This window comes from Delphinapterus leucas, chromosome 19 (assembly GCF_059928025.1).
Source record: "Delphinapterus leucas isolate spDelLeu-1000000601 "Yukka" chromosome 19, BTC_Dleu_Yukka2, whole genome shotgun sequence".
NCBI classification, from domain to species: domain Eukaryota; kingdom Metazoa; phylum Chordata; class Mammalia; order Artiodactyla; family Monodontidae; genus Delphinapterus; species Delphinapterus leucas.
In genome coordinates, this window is record NC_143147.1 from 56,526,275 (window position 1) to 56,550,010 (window position 23,736).

General features: G+C 36.2%; 1 protein-coding gene across 1 annotated transcript in view; it reads right to left on the reverse strand.

Annotated features, from left to right (window-relative positions):
- The window catches only part of SMURF2 (SMAD specific E3 ubiquitin protein ligase 2), a 153,393-nt gene that overhangs the window by 52,155 nt on the left and 77,502 nt on the right, over positions 1-23,736 (reverse strand). The window contains exons 4-11 of the mRNA XM_022589184.2: positions 22,987-23,120; positions 20,331-20,396; positions 18,727-18,811; positions 15,895-15,978; positions 13,391-13,593; positions 11,012-11,096; positions 6,657-6,815; positions 460-652 (exon numbers count right to left, since the gene is read on the reverse strand). Coding sequence (XP_022444892.1) covers positions 460-652; positions 6,657-6,815; positions 11,012-11,096; positions 13,391-13,593; positions 15,895-15,978; positions 18,727-18,811; positions 20,331-20,396; positions 22,987-23,120 — 1,009 coding nt within the window. The remainder of the gene's footprint in view (positions 1-459; positions 653-6,656; positions 6,816-11,011; positions 11,097-13,390; positions 13,594-15,894; positions 15,979-18,726; positions 18,812-20,330; positions 20,397-22,986; positions 23,121-23,736) is intronic.

A 23,736-nucleotide genomic window follows, 5' to 3' on the forward strand; every position in this document is an offset into this window, starting at 1 on the left:
GACCTCTGCCATTTATTATGTAAGAACTTTGAAGTTGCTATTAAAGCTATAAATCCAAAGATAAAAGGATATACTAGAAAGGAAGATTTTCAATAAATTAAGGAAGTAGTCCAACAGTAATGATTTTTTGATTTAAGAGTCCCTAACCTCTTGGAAGAATTAGAAAATAAGGGATGGATAATATCTGTGGTCTTTTAAAATTCATTAACAAATAAGTATCTGCAACTGCAAGGACCAAGCTGCTCCCAATCAGAACATCTCACACTTCATCGCATTTAAATGTTTATCTTATGTATTAAATCTCTCCAATATTATTGCCTTTATTCCCACAAGTAAAAAAAAAATTAATGAAAATTCTCCCATTCTAAAGAGATATGAGTCCCCCAAAATATACTTGGAAAACAGAGTACATCACTGAATTAATTTTTCTCTACTTTAAAACAAGACTTGCAAGTTTACCTCAAAAATCTCTTCCCTGGAAACCTCAATGCGGCAATGGCCAGCCTGAGGCTGTTGCTGGGAAAGTTCTTGCCGCAAAATTTTTAGTTTCTGAACCAGGTCTCGTTTGTACCGTGGGACTGTCAGACACTCTGTGTCATCAGGGCACAACGATACCACCTGCTGTTGCTGGTCTTTCAATTGGTTCTGCCGACTAAAAGTAAACAAATATTATTGAAGTATTTTAAACAAGAGAGATTGCAATTACACATTTAAAATAGCATCCTACACTAAACCAAGTCTACCTATAGCATTTCTAGGCCTTATTATATTCTTATCTTGACATTTTTGACAACAATAAACTAGCTCCAAAGTTTATTTCTTGGAACTTACAGAAGTGGATAACAGAGTTTTATTCAAAAAAACTTTTATACAACTGCTGAGAACAACTTTCCCAAATACCGTTTCCATTTTCTTCTGCGTAGTTTACCATCTCTCCTTTTAAAATTCAGGCATAGGCCAAACCCTGTGCCTGTTATCTAGAGTCTGTCTCTCTGGAAGAGACAGTTTGAACTGGCAGCTTGGCAGGGACCCCTTCTCCTATGCACACTACAGTCTAGACCACAAGAATGTGGGAGGTCACAGCAAGTTACTGGCACAGAGAAATGAGCACTTCACAAACAAGTCTAAACGCTTTATAAAGTGCCTACTTTTCTTTCTTTTCTTTTGGCCACGCTGCACGGCATACGGAATCTTAGTTCCCCGACCAGGGATCGAAACCGTGCCCCGTGCAATGGAAGTGTGGAGTCTTAACCACTGGACCACCAGGGAAGTCCCTACTTGTCTTTTTATTGTGGTAAAATATACGTAGCATAAAATTTACCATTTTAACCATTTTTAAGTATTATAGTCAGTGGCATTCAGTACAATCACATTGTCTGTTGTGCTAAAGTGACTTCTAACTGCACATATATGGTTTACCACAAATACACTAAAATAATCTCCCAAGTACAGCAGAAATATAATAATAATTTTTAAAGGCACATTGCCTAGACTTATTTTTATTCTCCTGGCAAAAATAATATAAGTTGCATCTAAGAATTTTTTAAAAGAATCTTATGATATAATGAACTAGTTAATTCCAATAAACCGTCAGGAAGTAAAAAGTCAGATAATTCACTATTGATATCTATGCAAACATTGAGTGACTCTGTTGGAATTTAATTTTTTTTTTTTTTTTTTGGCTGCGTTGGGTCTCCGTTGCTGTGCGCAAGGCTTTCTCTAGTTGTGGCGAGCAGGGACTTCTCCTCGCCTCCGCACGCAGGCTTCTCATTGCAGTGGCTTCTCTTGTTGTGGAGCACAGGCTTTAGGCGCGCGGGCTTCAGTAGTTGTGGCATGCGGGGTCTAGAGCGCAGGCTCAGTAGTTGTGGCGCACGGGCTTAGTTACTCCATGGCATGTGGGGTCCTCCATGACCAGGGCTCGAACCCGTGTCCCCTGAATTGGCAGGTGGACCCTCAACCAGTGCGCCACCAGGGAAGTCCCTGGAATTTAATTTTACACACAACAGACACAAGAGTACAATCTCCTAACCTAAAGATAAAGGGCAATGGTAGCTATGAGAAAATAAACAAAAATAACTTTCAGTTCTCTAACAAATCACCCAAACTTACTTTACATACAGTGACTCTTTTATGTACCAGGCCAAATTTTATCCTAGAACGTGTAACTATCCAGAGAAAATGCAGCTTTGATGAAAATTACAAATCGCCATTTACTACTCTCATAAAACGTTGTAATAAAGGTGTTTTTTAATACACACACACATATATAAATCAAAACAGAATATATTAAAAATACTCTCTAAACAACTGTATTAATCCTATCCAAAAACAAAAAAAAACTTGGGTATACCAACTTAAAGATACAAAACTTTAATTCAAAGTAGATCAGAGACTTCAATGTAAAACCTAAAGCCATAAAACTTCTGAAACACTAGAAAAGTTTTATGACTCATGTTACGCAAAAATTTCTTAAATATGATCCCCAAAGCACAATTCATAAAAGAACAAATGGATAAAATGAACTTCATTGAAATTTCAAAGAAACCTTATGCTCTTCAAAAGACACTGTTAAGAAAATGAAAAGACAAATCATGGTCTAGGAGAAAATCTTTCTAAAGCATACAGCTGACATAAAACTTGTATTTCAAATATCTAAAGAATTCTCAAAACTCGAAAGTCAAAAAAACCCAAACAACTCAGTTTTTTTAAAAAAAGGAGGCAAAAAATTTCACCGAAGAAGATATATGGATGGAAATAAGCACATGAAAAGATGCTCAACATCATTAGTCATTAGAGAAATGTAAATTAAAACTATAATGAGGGACTTCCTTGGTGGCACAGTGGTTAAGAATCCACCTGCCAATGCAGGGGACACAGGTTCGATCCCTGGTCTGGGAAGATCCCACATGCCGCGGAGCAACTAAGCCCGTGCGCCACAACTACTGAGCCTGCGCTCTAGAGCCCGCGAGCCACAGCTACTGAGCCCGCGTGCATCAACTACTGAAGCCCACACGCCCTAGGGCCCACGTGCCGCAACTACTGAAGCCCGCGTGCCTAGAGCCCATGCTCCGCAACAAGAGAAGTCACCGCAATGAAGCCCACACACCACAACGAAGAGTAGCCCCTGCTCGCCGCAACCAGAGAAAGCCTGTCAACGAAGACCCAACACAGACCGCCCCACCCCAAAAAACAATGAGATAACACTACACATCTATTAGAATGTCCAAAATTAAGATTAACCATACCAAGTGTTAGCAAGAGCAGCTACAACTCTCATACACTTCTAGTAGGAAAGTCAAATGGTACAATCACTTCAAAAAGCAATCTGGCAGTTTAAAAAGTTAAACATAAATCTATCATATTGTGCAGCCTGGGTATTTATTTATCAAAGAGAAGTGAGAGCATATGTCCACACAAAGACTTAAACATAAATGTTCCTGGACTTCCCTGGCGATCCAGTGGTTAAGACTCTGCACTTCCAATGCAGGGGGCGCGGGTTCGATCCCTGGTCGGGGAACTAAGATCCCACATGCCACACAGTGTGGCCAAAAATAAAAAAACCCACACGAATGTTCGTAACAGTTTAGTCATGGCCCAAACTGAAACAATCCAAATGTTCATCAACAGGTAAACAAATAAATTGAGGTCTATCCATACAATGGAATACCACCCAGCAAGGAAAAGAATGAACTATACATACAACAACAGAGATGAATCTCAAATAATTAGGCTGGGTAAAAGAAACCAAGCAAAGAGTACATGCTGTATGAATCCACTCATCTGAAACTCTAAAAACTGCAAATGTATAGTGACAGAAAAAGCAAATCAATGGTTGGCTGAAGATGGGGTGTGGATTGAACTGTGTCCAAAAAAATATGTTGAAGTCCTAACTAAGCCTTGGCACCTGTGGATGTGACCTTATTTGGAAATAGGGTCTTTGCAGATGTAATCAAGTTAAATGAGGTCACACTGGATTAGGGTGGCTCTAAATCCAATAAATTGGTATCCTTATAAGAAGACGTAAATTTCGACCCAGACATACAGGAAAGAAAGTGTGGCATAATAAGAAATATACTTTGGTCTCTGTCCCCAGTTCTTGACACAGAACTCCTAAAACGCTTGAAATTTCCTGAGTGACACAGGTGACAGGAGTGTATTCTGTTCTAATATTTGGTCTTTGTCCCCAGTACAAGATACAGAAGCTCCTGAATCCCTTTGAATTTCCTGGGTATTGGAGCATTTTTTGTTTCAGTGAGGTGACTTGCTAGGCCCCTATATAATTTCAGGATGGGGGCTGGTCACCAGAAAGACCAAAGCTTGATTAGAAGCCTAGAACTTTCAGGCACATCCCCCCAGCCTCTGGGGAAGGGGAGAGGAACTGGAGATTGAGTTAATAATCGATCACTCCTGTGTGATAACAACTCCATAAAAACGCCTAAACAAGTGTTCAGAAAGCTTCTGGATGGTGAGCACACTGAGGGTGCTCGGAGGATGAAGCGCCTGGAGAGGGCGTGGACGCACTATGCAGCCCCTGCCCCATACCTTGCCTTGTGCCTCTCTTCCATGTGGCTGTTCCTGAGTTGCATCCTTTATAATAAACTGGTAATAGTAAAGAAATAATTTCCCTGAGTTCTGTGAGCCATTCTAGAAAATTATTGAACCCAAGGAGAAAGTCATGAGAACTCGATTTATAGCCAGTTGGCAAGAAATACGGGAGGCCTGGGACTTATAAATGGCATCAGAAGTGAGAACAGTCTTGTGAGACTGAGCCCTTAACCTGTGAGGCCTGATACTAACTGGAGGTGGTATTAGACTGAATTCCGGCGCTGTACACCTCGATGGCGTCTGCAGACGTGGACAATTGGAATATTTGAGGAAAAAACCCACACACTTGGTGGCAGAAGTTTTGTGGATAAAATAGATCATAGAAGGCCACGTGAAGACAAAGGTAAAGACTGGGATAATGTGTCCACAAGTCAAGGAACAGTAAAGTTTCTGGCAACCACCAGAAGCTAGGAGAGAGGCATGGAACAGATTTTCCTTCAGAGCCACCAGAAGGAACCAACCCTTCTGACAACTTGATTCTGAATTCTAGCCTCCAGAACTATAAAAGAATAAATTTCTATTGTTATAAACCACCCAGTGTGTGATATTTTGTTACGGCAGCCTTAGGAAACTAGGGAAGGGATGGGAGGAGGGACTACCAACAGGCTACAAAGAGGCAGGAGGAGACTTTCGGGGGTGATGGATATGTTCACTATCTCCATTATGGTGATGGTTTCACAGTTATATAATATGTCAAAACTAAACTGTACACTGTAAATATGTACAATTTATTGTGTCAATTAAATTTTAATAAAGCTGACTTTTTTTTTTTAAACCCACAGTTCATCAAAAAGTCTACATTAATAAATGCTGGAGAGAGTGTGAAGAAAAGGGAACCCTCCTACACTGTTCGTGGGAATGTAAATTGGTGTAGCCACTATGGAAAACAGTATGGAGGGTCCTGAAAAAACTAAAAATGGAGCTATCATATGATCTAGCAATCCCACTCCTGGGCATATATCTGGAAAATATGAAAACTCTAATTTGCAAAGATACATGCACCCCAATGTTCATAGCAGCACTATTTATAACAGCTAAGACATGGAAGCAACCCAAGTACATACACACACACACACACACACACACACACACACACACACACTCTCTCTCTCTCTCTCTCTCTAAAATATCACTCAGCCATAAAAACAGAATGAAATATTGCCATTTGCAGCAACATGGATGGACCTAGAGATTATCATACTAAGTACAGTAAGCCAGAGAGAGAAAGACAAATACTATGGTATCACTTACATGTGGAATCTAAAATATAATACAAATGAATCTATATACAAAACAGAAACAGACTCACAGACGTAGGAAACAAAGTTATGGTTACCAAAGGGGAAAGGGAGGGTGGGGAGGGATAAATTAGTAGTATGGGATTAACAGATACAAACTACTATACATAAAATAGATAAGTAACAAGGATTTACTATAGAACACAGGGAACTATATTCAATATCTTGTAATAAACTAAAATGTAAAATAATCTGAAATATATATATATTACATATGTATATAGCAAACTGAATCACTTTGCTATATACCTGAAACTGACACAGTATTGTAAATCAACTGTATTTTAATAATTAAAAAAAAACCCAGGGTACATCAAGCCCATTCACAAAGACTTGTAAGAATGACTGTCTAAGTCCTGCAAATGGGAAAGAAGCCTTAAAGCTGAAGCACAAAACTGACACATCAGAAAATCCTCTGGGATAGATTCAGCTATCCTAGAGCTATTTCTGATGCACTCAAGGAAAAAAATCCATCCACTCCATAAAGTAGCCTGTCTCTGCAGGTGTGCTACGGTGCACCTCTGATACACACCCTTTTCCTAACATTTCAGGACAGGTTCCTACTTAAGTACAGTGGGATTAAAATACCCAAACATGAGAGTTAAATTTGTCATATTCTTATATAAAATTATGTTCAAAAAGTGATTTATAATTGAAGAGAGCAGACATTCTATCACATTTATTACAAAAAGCATCTATCAGTCTTCTCTTGTTCAGACTCGCATTTGAACATGTATTGTTTCAAAAACTTACTTTAAAACTAAATGCAAGTTAGCAGAGAGCCGAGGATCTGTAAACTGTGTTGTTCTGTTGTTATGGTCAACGAAATAAACTCTGCCTGTTGCTGTATTCCGGATCTCCCATCCAGGAGGCAATGGACCAAGCTCTTCACAATTGATGTTGCTAAGATCCCTGCAAAAACAAATATAAAATAAAAAATACTTCACTGCTGGGCCTGCTGAGCCAAGCAAGTGTAAATGACACAGAACAATTCCATGAAGTCTGAGAAAATGTATTGTTTCAGAAACTTGAGACGTTCAGCTGGAATCTTTAATTCCCAATGGTTTAACAAACTTGCATATTCAAAACCCAATCCATAGATGGCTCAGAAACTTATCACACAGCCTACATTTTTAGTGAGTTCATTCCTGGGTTTTAATGTAATTCAGGTTTTAAATTAATATAAAAGCAATCACAACATTTGCCAACATAAACTGTACTTCAATACTTGTCTGACAAAATATTGTTTTCCAAATGTCAGTGATATAAGGAATTAAATGTTTTCTAAAATTTCCCTTCAATTATTTCTTTCTTTACTACACCATAAAATCTGTGTAAACGTTCATTCCATGATTAATTTTAAGCTCTTCAACAAAGCAAAACTGGAAATGTTATTGAAATTGTGATCCTGAAAATAACCACAGTATATATTTTAAAGGATAACTACTCCATTTTGAATTCTGAAAGATATAAAGCTAGTGAATGAAGAACCTGTTTAAGACACCTTAGGAAGAATGTTCTAAGGTTTACTGCTACAATAAAAAAAGCAAAAAGACTTTTTGCTTTTTGGGGCAAAGACCACTGTTACTATATCATGCATTCTTAAAATACTACTATAAGGGCTCCCCTGGTGGTGCAGTGGTTGAGAGTCCGCCTGCCGATGCAGGATGCAGGGGACACGGGTTCATGCCCCGGTCCGGGAGGATCCCACATGCTGCAGAGTGGCTGGGCCCGTGGGCCATGGCCGCTGGGCCTGCGCGTCCAGAGCCTATGCTCCACAATGGGAGAGGCCACAACAGTGAGAGGCCCGCGTACCACAAAAAATATATATATATACTATTATATATGACAAAGATTTACAGAACCTTAAAGAATGAAAAAAAAGCATGTCTAATATAAATTTAAACTGTAACCAATAATTACAATGACAAATCTCATCAAAATTATGTTTTCAAAGTTAAACTAGAAAAAAAGTTTTCCTGAAATAACCTCTTCTTGGTCATAATGAAAACGTAATGATGGGCACCCAGAGATTTGTTGGAACAATGATTTTTAACTTGTGCTTATAGGTGCCCCAGAGATTCTTCTGCTACAGAACTAAAGACTGGAAAGAACACACTATTCTGAGACACTGCTAGTCTCAAAAGAGGTAAGGGAAAAAGTTCCAAGAGTCCTCCTCAAATTTGTTTTAAGTGAATTAAACTGGAGCTGGTACCTGAGTGGCAGACAGGCAGAGTGGGGGGCTGCCAGAGGGTAGTGGTTAATTGGGAAACTCAGCCTCAGGCCAGCAGCAAGGTTGGAAAAGGAAATCTGGAACTTCCCCATGGAGAACTCAAAGGGAAGATGAAGTGATTCCAGAAAAAATTCCTAAATTCTCACTTTAGGTCCACAGAACTCCAACCAATTGAAATCAAACTCACAATCAAAGATCACCAAACACTTCAGAAAGGAATTCATGATTACTGAGTCAGTAGAAACAAAACCACAGAATTAGATCCCCAAGTACTGTCAGAGATCAAAAAGAATAGCTATGATATGCAATGTTTAAAACAAATAATAAAAGGGAACAATTACAAAGATAAACTATCACTGAGAGATTAAGAATGAACAGATAGATTTTTTTCTAAATGGAACTTTTAGAAATGAAAAACAATTATCATTCTTTATAATCAAAGAATGAATAATGTTTTTGATGTAATGCAGAATTTCACTTTATATCATTTTATTTAGAATTTTATAAATTTATAGTCATACATGGGAGGGCTCTAAAGAATTGAGGAGAAGCAGAAAACTGGAAACACTCTTTATGTGGAACTGGGAAATGATTAAAGGAAAATGGTATGTTACACAGCCATAAAAAGTAATACAGATCTGTATTTTAAGACTACATAGTCAGTATGCAATACAGTGAGTAACAAAGCATTAATCATTATTTTAAAGAGAAATACAAAACATTCTAAAATGGTGCTTCTCAGATAAATCTAAGTTTACTGGATATCTTTACATAAAGTTAGTTTTAAAGTGTCTGAGTGACACTATTTTATAAATGTCTTTGATTGAACAGTAATGATATTTTAATAGAATCTAAATATTTATAGTCTGCTTTGATAAAAGATCCTCCATACAAAAGACATATTCACTAAAGGATCCCCCAAAACAAAATATATTTTAAGATAACAATTTGGAGCATAGAGACTAAAGAAAAGAAATATAATCCAAAGCGTTATTTCATAAAGTCATTATTCAATACTCAATATGAAATATTCTTAAATCTTTATAGAAACCCCTTATTCATTAATGAAAAACCAACATTGTTTCCTTAGGAGTAAGAACACACTGCCCACTGTGGTGCCAAAATCTCTCTGTTTCAACTTCCAACTCCAGCTTACACACCACTCTTTCAAAAGGCAGCTCAAGGGCTTCCCTGGTGGCGCAGTGGTTGAGAGTCTGCCTGCCAATGTAGGGGACCGGGTTCACGCCCCAGTCCGGGAAGATCCCACGTGCTGCGGAGCGGCTGGGCCCATAAGCCATGGCCGCTGAGCCTGCACGTCCGGAGCCTGCGCTCTGCAGCGGGAGAGGCTGCGGCAGTGAGAGGCCCGCGTACTGGGAAAAAAAAGGCAGCTCAAGATCAGCTTTCACTCCATTGTAAATCATTCAGTATTTTTAAAAAATCATTTTTCTTCTAAACATTTCCTTCCAATGATTTTAAATTATGTTATAGAAAAGTTTGTTACTGACCTTCAACATGATAAACAGAACCCAAAACACTTCATAATTTACATATCAAAACTCTTATTTCTAAAAGTGAGGCAACTTAGATTGTTTTCAGTGAGCTTATTTATTAATAAAACAAAAATTTCCTCCCCACTATTTTTTTTTTAAATCAACAGCTATATCATGAAGACACAGAAATGGCAACCTTCATACAATAATTAATGATAACACATTTCCTTGGCTGCCACCCTCAAAAGATTCTGATTAAGCTCTATCACAAAGTAAAATATTTTGGGAATTCCCTGGCAGTCCAGTGGTTAGGACTCGGTGCTTTCACTGCCGGGGCCCAGGTTCAATCCCTGGTCAGGGAACTAAGATCCCATAAGCCGCAAAGCGCGACCAAAAGAAAAAAAGGAAAACATTTTCATTATAATAGCTTTATTTATAAATAAACAGAGTATTAAAGCAATCCAAAATCAGTTAGTCACAACTGTTTTTAATTCAAAAACATGATTCTAGACAAGTAGAGCTCTGAGTACAAACTTTAGGCAGAAAAAGATCTCTTGACCCTCCATAGGACTTTTTTTTTTTGAAGAGAGGAATGTTGCACTTAATATATAAAATATTCTCATCCAACAAAGGTATATGTATAGCTTATAAAGTTGATTTAGAATTTCACTTAGAACTCAACCTTTTTTTGCAGCTTCAACTGGACTACTTGGCACTCTCCATCTGTTCAGTAGAAAATAATTCAAAATAGCTAGTGGTTTAAAATGTATTATTTGATACTAAAATGTACCAGAAACTGTGTTAAACTACTAAATTGATTTTGTGTCATTCCATCTTCTTAAAGTTAAAAGACAGCTGACATTTTGGTTAGTAAATGCATTCAACAAGGCCTGCAATTCAAACATACAAATTTTGGCATTTAGAAGTAATTTATGTTAACTGGGTTATTCCTTTTCTACATTAAAATGAAACTTGAAGATTGAATACACTTATATAAAGTTAAAATAAACAAACCTTTTTTAAAAAAGCCTAACCAGAAAGAAAAATGTCAATTTACTACCCTTAAAAAAAAAGGGTATGTATGTTTTTGTAAGGGTATGTATGTTTTCCCTAGGTTAATTTTCAAATTCCTACAAGGCCCACATTTTTGCCTCAATTTTTTTAAGGAGGAGGGGGAGAGGAACTGGAGACTGGTTGGGTGGTACGGCACTGGGGTAGGGTTGCAGAGAAGTAAGTAGGACTTTCTACTAAATGTCAAACTTTTGATCAGAAAGAGCCAAACTTTTACATCATCTATTTTAAGAAGTTAAAGATTAAATAATCAAATAAATCCTAGGTGAAATGGATATTCAGTGGTATGAAGGGTATTTAGAATATGTTCTTACCTAGGCACTCTTGGATCATGCCATGTGCTCACACCAGTCTGAGTATGTAAGAAATACACCTGACCTTGTTGTGTTGTCCTCTGTTCTGTAAAATTAAGAAACACTAATAATAAAAACATATTCAGAATGTCCAAATCAAAACCAGCTATAAACACTAGGATGATGTTATATTAATAGGTAAACTCTCCAAATTACCAATCAATTTTATTACAAAAGAACTGCTTTACAAATCACTTGTTCTGAACTCAGAACACATTTTCTCCTGGAAACAGTCTTATAAATGGTGGTGAGGGTCACAGCCCAGCTATTTAAAAGCCAACTACACTTATAATGTGGCTCAAATATTAAACATGTTGCAATGGAAAATAGAAAACAAGATGGTCACAGTACCAATAATTAAATAAAACAAACATGAAGAAATTATCTTTTATTTGTCTTAAATGTGGAGCCTAAGGGAAACAGAAGGGCTCAGAGGAAGAGGCTAACCAACTCTGGGGAGATTCTCAGGGATTTGCAGAAACTTTCAAAAAGTTTGCAGGTTGGTAATGCTTTTTTAAATTATGCCTAATTTTATATCAAAACTTATGTTTTTTCTTTCCTTGAGAGAGGTGTATTCTCAAGACTACATTTGGACTCAAACAGAAGCAAAAAAGATGGAATATAGAAGAGACACCCTATAGACTAAAAGAAGCAATGACGGAAAAATAATCAAGTTAGGAGCAGGAAGACTAAAGAGCACATATGCCTACTGGGGAAAAAAAGCCGCAGGCAAGATTAAGTCAAAGCCCTTGGGGAGAGAGTGAGGAGGCCAGGGCAAAGAGAAGGAATCTGTGAAACGGTTTCTTCGGTGGTGGTCTGTAGTCTTTATTTACTTATGTTTTCAAGCAACAGAACTACCTTTTTTTTTAAAAAACAAAATCTAATGAAAAATTCCAATATATGAAACAATAAAACTATTGCTAATATTTATTAGTATAAATTTGTTTATAAACCTGTAATAAAAATCAATTTAAACTTTTAAAATTATAAATGTAAAAATGTTTAAAACTGGTTCTAGATGACAGCTGCAATAATTTCAGCCTTGATACCCACTTTACTCCTATGTTTTTGGTTGTACAAAAAAAATTTTTTTAATCCAAATCACACAAATATTGTAAAAGTATAAAGTATTAACCACCCCCACTCCAAACCACTTGCCTTATAATCTCAATTAAAAAGAATGCCAGGAGATACTTGATTCTAAGGTCTGGACATTAATAATAAGTTAAATTTTAACTTCTCATGAAATTTCATTTATTTCTTGCAACAAATCTACATGGTTGGTAATAATATTTTCCCCACTTTATAGTATAGAAGATAAAACTGAGGCTCAAACAGGTTAATGTGCCCAGCGTCACACAACTACTATATAGCAAAGCCAGGATATGAACCCATCTGTTTCCCAAGCCCATGCTCTAACCACTGTGCTTTAAGTTAGCCTGTGTGGCCTAGCTCAATTAATGGAAAAATTGGGTTTTTTAAAAAATTAAATAGTTAAAATACTTAAAAAATAAAGTAAGAATGATGCATTTGTGTAAGTTTAAAAAACATTCCAGAGTAAAAATAAAATACAAGTTAGATCAGGCAACTCCCAATGTTGGTCACTAGGTGTCATCATCAGCCCAGAACTGTTTATCTAGAGGCTGTGGAAAGGGCAAGGGTGTTAAGTAACTTGGTTAAGCTTTTAGCAAGAGAGGAGAGAACAGCTGAGGTCATACTACAAGAGTTTAGGAAGTTCTGTATTCAACTATGAGAAGATTCATGTCGTCTTTCACATGGAATTCTAAAATTCAGGAAATTATATAAGATTATAGTACTTTTACACAAACACAGAAGTGACTAAATCATTTACAATAACCCAATCACTCAGATAACACAAAATTATAGACAATACAAATACAAATATAAAAATACCATCAGAAATATGCTTTTTAAATTATTTCTAAATATGCACGTCTAGAAAATTACAAGTCTGACTTCAGATTGCCATTATCAAGAAAAACACCGTCTCACTTTTTACAGTGCCTGTTTACAAAGCAGTCTCACATTGTTTCATATGCTTCTCACAATACCTTTGTGAAAAGGAGAGGTATCATTCATCTCATTTCATTGTAATTGGGCAAAAAGCTTAAGGTTAAGCGACTAGCCCAAAGTCAAAGTGTTGTTAGTCTTCTACCACTTCAAAGACTTTTCAAAGTTGGGGAGTTTTACATTTACTTTGATTTTCATGCAGAATTCCTAAACCCAGATTAATAACTTCTTTAAAAGTTGGTTTTCTGGCTTCTTAGCAAGCTGAAATCAGTAAAACACACTTTATTTTTCCTCTGCTAGTTGTCATACCATAGCCTTCTGGTAGGTCTGGAGGAGTATGTAAATGTGTCCTGCTCATGTAATTTCTATGTCGTTGTGACCTGACTCTCCTCTCTGCCAGTCTGGGATCTGAAGACTGTCCAGATGTTGCACCGTTCGTTCCACTAATTGGAGTGTTCTCATCAACAAAACAGCTAAGAGGTCTGCCAGGACTAGAATATTCAGATGCTGGTCTATCGAAAAGAAACAAGGAAAAAAAGTTACTCAACTCAGATACCAAAAGCAGAATTTTATAGACAATGTATGTACAGCAGTAACAATCACTTGTAAGAAAACGGAATGATTAATATAAATATAATGACTCAAGAACTCTCAATAAAAGCAAACCCAAAGCCTCAAAGCACCAAAGAAACCCAGGTGATAAGCAGATTGTCAATTACGTATTCAAATCACTTTATATTGATTTTAATTACATTTCATATGAAATCCGCATATATTTGTAGATGTGAGTATGAGCTCACCAAGCCTTACTTGGCTTAGCCACAGGCAACCTCAGACCTGTGTCCCCACCATTCTCCCACTCTGCCTCTGCCACACTGACATTCTTCCTCCTCCTCAAGCTTGCCATGGTCGTTCTACCTTTAGTGCTGGAGAGTAGCCCTTCCTTCTACCTAGAGTGATTTTTTCTCCTATTTTCCCTAGGCCAGACTCTTTTTTGTCATTCAAATCTTAGTTTAAGCTTAAATGTTGCCTCTGAGAGGTCGTTCCTGACCTTCAGATCTACAGTAGTCACCCAGGCATTTGACAGTACCTCACCTTACTTCCTCAGCATGGCAGTTACTTCTGATATTTTTCTCATTTGCATCCTTGTTTTCATCTGTCTTCCCCCACTAGAATATTTACTGAGAGAAGAAAGTCTGCCTAGTTTGTTCCCCACCGTATGTATTCCCTGCACCTAGAGTAGTGCTTAGCATATATTTAAGAATAGTAAGTAGTTCAATAAATATTGAGTGAATAAAGGAAAGATAGTCTGTCTCTTCAAAGAGCTTCCAGTCTCTTGTAGGTCATCCAAACTAAGAGGATAATTAAGAGTTAATTTTTAAACTAACATTTACAACACAATCGACTTTATACATGTGGAAATTAAAGTCAATTTTATCAGTTAAATGAGAAGGAAATAGACTTCACTAAAGCACTGACACAAGTACACATTTATTTACACTCAGATGTGATAAAAATAGGTTCTTTGACTTCCATATAATCCTTGGCAGTTTAATACTAGAAATCAACTCTCAAATAAGCACTTTTTAAAATGGCAACATAAGCTAAGCTTTCATCTGAGAATCACAGTATAATAGAGAAAACTTTGTGGTTCAATGAGTTAAGCAATCAATCCCCAATAAATAAAAGTATAGCTAATGAGAAGCATTTGATGTTCTATGTCTGGTGCCAGGCCTGCTCAGGGAAAAAAAAAAAAGTAGAAGGAGCAAAACAAACACTGAGTAGAGGTGGCAAATAAACTTTTTTCTTATTCTGAAAAAAAAAGGAAATCCAGCCACTTATCCTATTCATTTTCAGTTACTTACAGAGCTTTCCTTGAAGCTTTCAAAACTTATCTTGCATCCCCATGACTTTACACATTAAGCTCCAGGAAGGCCTTTCTGCCTTATTCATGGTTATAGCCCAAATGCTGTGCACAGTGCCTGGCATATAACAATTTGGTGAACTGAATGATAGCTGTTACCACTACCCTGAACACTTTTTATCACCTTCCCCTTACCTGGCTAAATCCTCATATTCTTCAGGATTTAGTTCAGAGACTCTCCTCCTTCAGTTTTCCTTCGCAAGTTCTACCATCTTGCCCCCAACTCTAAGTCAGGTGCCCCTCCATATGGTCTCAGAGCATCTGGTTCTTATCTTGGTCAAAGACCTTACTGGACACAATATAATCATCCCCCGACATTATTGAATAAATGGAGATCCTGTATACATATTTTGTTACAGCCGTTCAATAATGGACTCAAAAAAAATTTTTAAGAGTCCTAGAAATAAGATGACTTCTCAATGTATTCATTTAACTCATCTAATAAATATTTACTGAACACCATCACAGGCCATGGAGCTACAGGATGACCTGCTAAGCAACCTTTATTAAAAATAATAATGGCAGGGCTTCCCTGGTGGCGCAGTGGTTGAGAGTCCCCCTGCCGATACAGGGGACATGGGTTCGTGCCCCGGTCCGGGAAGATCCCATATGCCGCGCAGCGGCTGGGCCCGTGAGCCATGGTCGCTGAGTCTGCGCATCCGGAGCCTGTGCTCCGCAACGGGAGAGGCCACAACAGTGAGAGACCTGCGTACCGCCCCCCCCCCAAAATTAATAATAATAATAATAATAATGGCATTTGCTATAAGATCTACTGATCTAGAGCAGTTTAAACCAAGAAAGGAAATCTGGTAAAACTGACAGATAAAAGATAGGGGACTTCAGGAGGGCAAACAGCATAGACCATGGGAAGATACTTGTATGTTCTTACCGTGTTGGGCGTTCCCATTGCGTAGTTCTTGTTATGTGGTTTAGGTACTGGATTCTTCCAGAGGCAGTTCGCCTTTCTTCCCAGCTTAAATAAAAATATTGAGAGATAAAGCAGTAATAGGAAGCCAGACATAGAATGTTTTTGGAACAAGCCAGGAAGACATTTGCTGTTATGAATCAGGAATGACAAATTGAAAAAGCAATACACAGAATATAGGAATTGTTTCAACTTATTTTAGAACTGTACAATATGTCTTCTAGAATTCTGAAGCTTTTAAAATATTTATACTGAGGTGTGACTAATATTTTCCATCAGCCAAAATGAGAATTTTTCAATGATGTCAACAATGCTCAATTAAATTATACTAATTTCTCCAGAATTTAATGGGGGAAAAAAGGCCATACTAAAAATAAAAATTATACATAATTTTAAAAAATTAAATTTAACTAGAAAAGTATATAAAAGCTTTTTAAAGCATTTAGCTTACCCAAACTAATTTTTTTAATCTTCATATTTTTATTTTCTCTTACATATGTTCTACTAAAAGTTATGAATTTTTTTAAGTATAGTTGACATACAATATTATATTAGTTTCAGGTATACAACACAGTAGTTTGACATCTATACACTACAAAATGATCACCAAGTCTAGGAACCATCTGTCACCATACAAAGTTATTACAATATGGACTATATTCCCTATGCTGTACATCACATCCCCGTGACTTATTTTATGACTGAAAGTTTGTACCTCTTAATCCCCTTCACCTATTTCATCAATTTCCCCTCCTCTCCCTCCCCTCTGGCAAACCAATACAGAGTTTGTTCTTTGTATCTATGAGTCTGTTTCTGTTTTGTTTGTTTGCTTTATTTTTTAGATTCCACATATAAGTGAAATCATATGGTATCTGTCTTTGTCTGACTTATTTCATTTAGCATAATACTCTCTAGATCCATCCATGTTGTTGCAAATGACAAGAACTTATTTTTTATGGCTGAGCAATATTCCTGTGTGTGTGTGTGTGTGTGTGTGTGTGTGTGTGTAATACATCTTCTTTATCCATTCATCTATTAATGGACACTTAGGCTGCTTCCCTATCTTATCTATCTTCCGTATCTTATCTATTGTAAATAATCCTGCAATGAACAAAGGGGTGCATATACCTCTTTGAATTAGTGTTTTCATTTTCTTAGGATACATACCCAGAAGTGGGATAGCTGGATCATATGGTAATTCCGTTTTTAACTTTCTGAAGAACCTCCCTACCATTTTCCACAGTGGCTGTACTGATTATATTCCCACCTACACTGTACAAGCGCTCCTTTTTCTCCACAACCTCACCAACACAGGCTATTTCTCAAACTAATTTTTTAAAAAGCAATAATGCCACTTCTTCTTCAATATCTTATTAATTCATATAACAAAAAAATTAGGCGAGTGACTATGTTATGTTAATATTCCACCAAACCACTGGCAGAGGTTTGGAGGCCTTAAACAATAGAAAATAAAAAGATGCTAAACAGGTTTTTACCCCTGTGATTACAATTATAGTACAATAATGTAGAACAAATTTAGAATAAGCCATACAACTGTTGTAATCTCTCAATACTGACTAGTTATTTCATCCTAAACTTCCCCTTCAAAAGTACCATAATCCACCTCAAATCCATAAAAATTAAGATATATCAAGAAGCTAAAATGATCTATAAACAAATTATAGCAATTTTTAACAGCTTACACAAAATGAGCAAATACCATAGCTTAGATTTGAAATTTCATGTCAAAAATAACTTAAAACTCAACCAATTATACACTTAAAATGGATATAGTTTATTGTATGTAAAGTATACCTCACTGAAGTTAATTAAAAATACTTTAAGAATTAAAAATAAAATCGGTAAGGTTTCAGAACTAGTATGAAACAAAGATAGAGAGCAATGATAAAAAGCATAAGCTTTGGAATCAAGGCTTAAATCTGTGTTCCAGTTCTGCCATTTCTATGTGGCCTCTGGCAAAATACTTAACCTCTCTGAGTCTCAGTTTTGTAAGTCTGTAAAATGCATGAGGGTAATAATAGTAGTAACAGTAGTAGTAGTAATAGCTAATTATTTTTTTTTTGCTAATTATTTATTAAGCAGTCTATGCAAGACATTGTGCTATGTGCTTTACATGAATGATTTCATTTAATCCTCACAAGTACTGATGGCGTATATACTATTATCATTATCCTCTTTGATAAATAAATATAAACCAAAGCTTACAAAAGTCAAATAAATTGATTAAACTCATAAAGCTAGTAAACAGAAGAGTAAGGATTGGAACCCAAATGGTCTAATTCCAGAATCACATTATGAGAATTAAATGATCTAATGAATATCATGTAATGATATATATGTAATGATAAATGATATAATGTGCTTATAACACTATTTGACACTTGCAGGCTCAATAAATGTTACTATGTTATTGTAATTACTATTACACAAATTCTGTATCTCATCCCTCTAAATAGAGCAATGCCTCAGATTCAGCATGCCTTGTTTTGAATAATTAAATCAATCAAAAAAGTTTTCATTTTGAATATATAATATTTACAGGAGATTTAAATTTGTCAAGAAATTTGTCTCCTAGTCAAAACTCTTAAAAAACAAATGTAACATATCTAATTCATGGCTTATTTTACGAATTTGTTGTGATAAGATCCCTCACTAATTTTCTAAGTACAAGGAAAACCTAGATTTTGGAATTGATCAGCAAATTTCTAAACTTAAATATAAACACCAACGTATTTCTCATTATTTTAGGGATATTACCTAATGATTTTTGCTTACCCATCTGGTAAATCATTATCAAACAAACGACTGCAGTCCACAACTTGTCCTCCTGTGCCTATTCGGTCTCTGGACTGAAGACTTACTATTAAACAACAAAAACATTACTAAGAGTCACAGAACTAGAAAGAGTTACTGCAATTTAAAATATTTCTCTTTGAAAGACACCTGTCTTCGCTTATTTTAATACTTAAGAACGAACTCTTTAGTTTCTACTAAATTCTGAAATTTTTTTTTTAATTTATTTCTTTTTGGCTGTGTCGGGTCTTCGTTGCTGCACGCAGGCTTTCTCTAGTTGCGGCAAGCAGTGGCTACTCTTCATTGCAGTGAGCGGGCTTCTCACTATGGCAGCTTCTCTTGTTGCGGAGCACAGGCTCTAGGCGCACAGGCTTCAGTAGTTGTGGCTCGCGGGCTCTAGAGCGCAGGCTCAGTAGCTGTGGCGCACGGGCACAGCTGCTCTACAGCATGTGTGATCTTCCCAGACCAGGGCTCAAACCCGTGTCCCCCGCACTGGCAGGCAGATTCTTAACCACTGCGCCACCAGGGAAGCCCCTGCAATTTCTCTGTCCATGAGATTTTTCTCTTTAAGGTTTTCTACACTTTATCATGTTCATGGAGGAGAATCTAACTCCTTTTTTCCCATCCTAATGGGGCAACGCAAGGCCACTAGTGCACTTAAAAAGAGGCGTAACACATGAAAGGTATATTTGTGTATTCCACATTTTTGAGTTTTTAACTTCCTTCTCAATCTAAGAATGACAGGAATTATGAATAACGCTGTAGTGTAGATATTTCCCTGCGATAACCAGAATAGGGCTTTTGTTATGATGCTACTTTGGCAACTCTCTATGAACCTAATTCATTGCCTTGTAAAGCTAAGTCCTTCAAGTCCTTCCTGTAACTAAAACCTCTCTGATAGGTTCATATAATGCAATCATGTTATTCTAAATTCTGCTCTATAATGCAATGGTAAGGTTCCAATTGCCTGTTACTTCTTTAAGAAGCTTCAAAGGAGCCCACCTCAGTGCCCTACCATTCTAGGTATCTTGATCAAATCTCAATCTATCAATTCTTAAGATAAGTCTCAGGAAATTTTATATAAAGGGGCCAATTCAAGATAACCCCACTAGCCCACTAAATGCCTTATGAGTAAGGTAACAATTTTTCCCTTTCTCCAATCAGTGCTACACTACCATTCTATTTTTTTCAATTAGTAAAGATTACTTTAAAACTGCAAAGCATTAAACTGGTTTTTCTTACTCAAAAACCAGTTTGAGAATTACTTTCAGAAAACCTTAGTATCATCTATAAAGTCTATCTCGTGTTCTACTATATTTGTATACTTTGAAAGAATTCCTTCCTAAAGGATCAAGAGTTCTTCACATTAGGAGCCTATTTTTTACATTATTTGTATTTTTTTGCTTTTTTAAAAAATTAAGTTGTCCTAGATTCTGCATCCACTATTTGAATAATTTTACATGACTCATTTAATTCATGCCAATACAATGAAGCTACAGTTACTGTACTTTGATTTTAAAGGTATTTAGAGTTTAGGTCAGCTTAAATAAAGCCAAAATTCACATAACTTTCAATTCCACACTTACCTACTATCTGTCCTCTAACTGTATCATTGTCATTTGGCCCAAGTTTGCATAGATCCAACCTCTGATCTATTTCAAATCAACAACAGCAAAAGGCAAAAAATAAGTTGGTATCAGAGATTCTCACATCTACAGAGTGATAGTAAATTTCTACAATCCACTGGAAATCAGACCAATCATTTAAAGAATTAATCAAGTTTTAATGATGAGACAAATGTTTAAAATTCTCTAACTGCATACATAATATTAGTATAAATGCCTTGACAAAAGTTTTGACAAATTCAGATTTCAAAAACCATAAGACGCTGGTGCCAACATGCAGTATTTTCTCTCCAAAGATTTCAGAACACTTCAGTCTAAGTCTTAGCTTGCCACTTAATAGTTTTGTTCTTAAGCAATTTATCCCCAAGTCTTGATTTTCTCGTGTATAATTGTAGTACTTACCTCCTATTAAGGATTAAATCAGATGGTTATATAAAACTCTTAGCACAGTACCTAGCACATAAGTGTCCAATAAATGTTAGTTGTCATTGTTATTTTTTATCTAACCATTTCACATAACTCCCACACACACAAAGTAAGTATTAATAAGAAGCCAAGTATAAACTAACATAAGGGTTTGAGTTCTGGTACTAACTCATTTAGAAGCAGCTCACTTCTTCTCTCATGCATCATCTATAAAACAGATATAACACTGGCCTGGTTAGTTACAGTAAGGAACAATGTCACCCACTGCATGTTGGTTTCACTTTGATTACAGCACTTATAACTGAATTCTCTTTATAGCTGTATACCATCTGTCTACTTAAGTAAATCACGAATTGATAAAAGGAGGAGACCATATCTTAAGTTTTTATATTCTCCACTCCAACCTGATAGAATGGAACTACACCAGGTGCTTAATAAATTAAATATTACTATACATCAAAAAGGTCATATAAATTACTGCAATGAAACATTCACAAGCAGCAGAAAGAAAATCTGTGCCCCACCTAGCTTATTTTTCCCTTTGCAAAATAAATGGACACTAATAAGACAGCTATACAGTGGACTTGTGCAGAGCAATGCCTCTTCTGTTCACTCCTTCTAACGTGTCCTGCTCCCTCTGCCAGCAGGCCTTTGCCCTTGCTTCTCAGAGGACAGGATTCATGCCTTTTTCACCTTTCTATCACTGGGGTTTCAAACAGTACCTGACACTTAAAAGGTTCAATAAATGTTGGCTAAATTGAACCAGAAATAAGGTCATACATACAACAAGTCTTCAGTTTGCCTGCTGCATTGGGTTAGAATAACATGGTTCATTTTGTTTGTTTTTTGGGTTTTTTTGGCTGCACTGTACAGCATGTGGGAACTTAGTTCCCTGACCAGGGATCAAACCCATGCCCTCTGCATTGGAAGGCAGAGTCTTAACCACTAGACCACTGGGGAAGTCCCAAAAATGGTTCGTTTTTTATATGCTAGACCTTTTCCAATCCCAACATCTTCTACCTCCTGTTGGTCACCCTGTCAACCCAGAAATATAAGAAATTCTCCGGTGCCTTTAAATTCCCCTCAGAACTTCTAGCTCAATTTTCTCCTTTTTACTTTTTAACAGTAATATTTTATAACTGGGTTGTGCTATCATACTACATTAAAAGGGATCATCTCTTAATATTATATATCTAACATTCAAAGCTAAATTCAAACTATTTTTATTTATTAATTTCCTTAGCTGGAGTCCATGTGAATTTTTGCTTTTTGTAGGCATCTGGACTACAATCCCATGACAACAGCTAGCAATATTTTTTATATTATATAAAAAAGAATTCTGTAGAAAAAGAAAAAAATTTTCTGTTGAAAAAGATATTTCCATCTATGTCCCAATGGAAATACCCCCAAAAAGATGCTCTGTCATCTGGTTACATGAATTACACATACACTAACAAGTCAACTTGTCAACCCAATATAGAAATTGCTTCTAATGTCTTGATCTTGGTCTAATCTTGTAAATGACCAGTTTGGTGAAAAATTAAGCTACAGTTAAGCAGTTAATACAGCTGTCTTACACTCAAAATAATGTCTTACCTTTATAACTTTTAATTTTTCAGAGCAGTTTTATATGTCATTTTTATTCACTAATAATTCCCCTTTAACCGTTACATTAAACACTCCAATGACCTAAATAAAACTCCCTTTATCTCACAAATCCACCTAAACCAGAGATGAGTGCTAAGTAATAAAAAAGACATTTAATACTTTGACACCTTTTTACTTTTTTTTTTTTTGGCCGCATCACACTGCATGGCTTGTGGAATCTTAGTTCCCTGACCAGGAATTGAACCCGGGTCCGAGGCAGTGAGAGCACAGACTCCTAAACCACTGGACCGCCAGGGAATCCCTCTTTTTATTCTTCTGGATATCAGTCATTTCTTAGCACTTATAAATTCACTGGATACTAAGTATCAGCTCTGATTCATTTCTAGGTTCCACATATTTAAAATGTTTCATTCTTTTTAAAAAGTCAACAAAGTAAATTTAGACCAGAAATTTTTACCAATGTTTCAAACACACACAGGAAATTAAGTTTTTAGACCCCTGCCTCCCCCATCAAAAAATACACATACATATATATATTTAAATATGTATATTTAAATTTTTAAAAGCACTAGTATCTACTCACAACCAGTGTCTTTGAGGCGGTTGATGGCATTGGAAAGAAGACGAACACAACCAAGAAATCCAGCACCTTGTTTTTTATGGATCTTCTTGTGATTCCATACACTGATCGTAACTGAATCAGACTTTCCAATATACCTATATAAAACAAAATGACTGCATGAGTAACTTGGCAATTATGAGTAGTTAGTATAAAATTTTTTTGTTTTTGTAGTCTAAAGTCACAAATGTTTGAGTATGGCTAGATAACGCAAAATATGTTTGAATTCAGTCTATCCACAGGACTGAATTTAATTGTTTTTTTAATTCTAAAGTAAAATCTAAAAAGAATTTTTAATATATTCTTTATCATACCTGCCACTCTCAGACTGAGTAACAATTTTTGTTAGTAAAAAAAAAAAAAAAAACTATTTTAGTGGCTAGTATCAAATAACCCTATGGAAGTTTATGATTATTTCTTTCCAAAAACAAAAATCTTAGAAAAACTTTTATCACAGTCACATTTTTTTTTTTTCACAGTCACATTTTAAATACACTTCAATGACATGACCTAGTACCTCAGCGAATACTCAGTTCATTTTCAAGAGGCATTGTCAAGGCTGACAGACCAAAAATCTGACATACCTGTTATGTTTTAAAATGCTGTAGAACAAAAGCTGATTGTAACGCTTTTCCCCTGCTTCTCTCCTGTATGCAGGCCTTGAGCGAGCAGGACTCTTGCAGATTTCACTTCACTGCCTGCAGACAAGCAGAG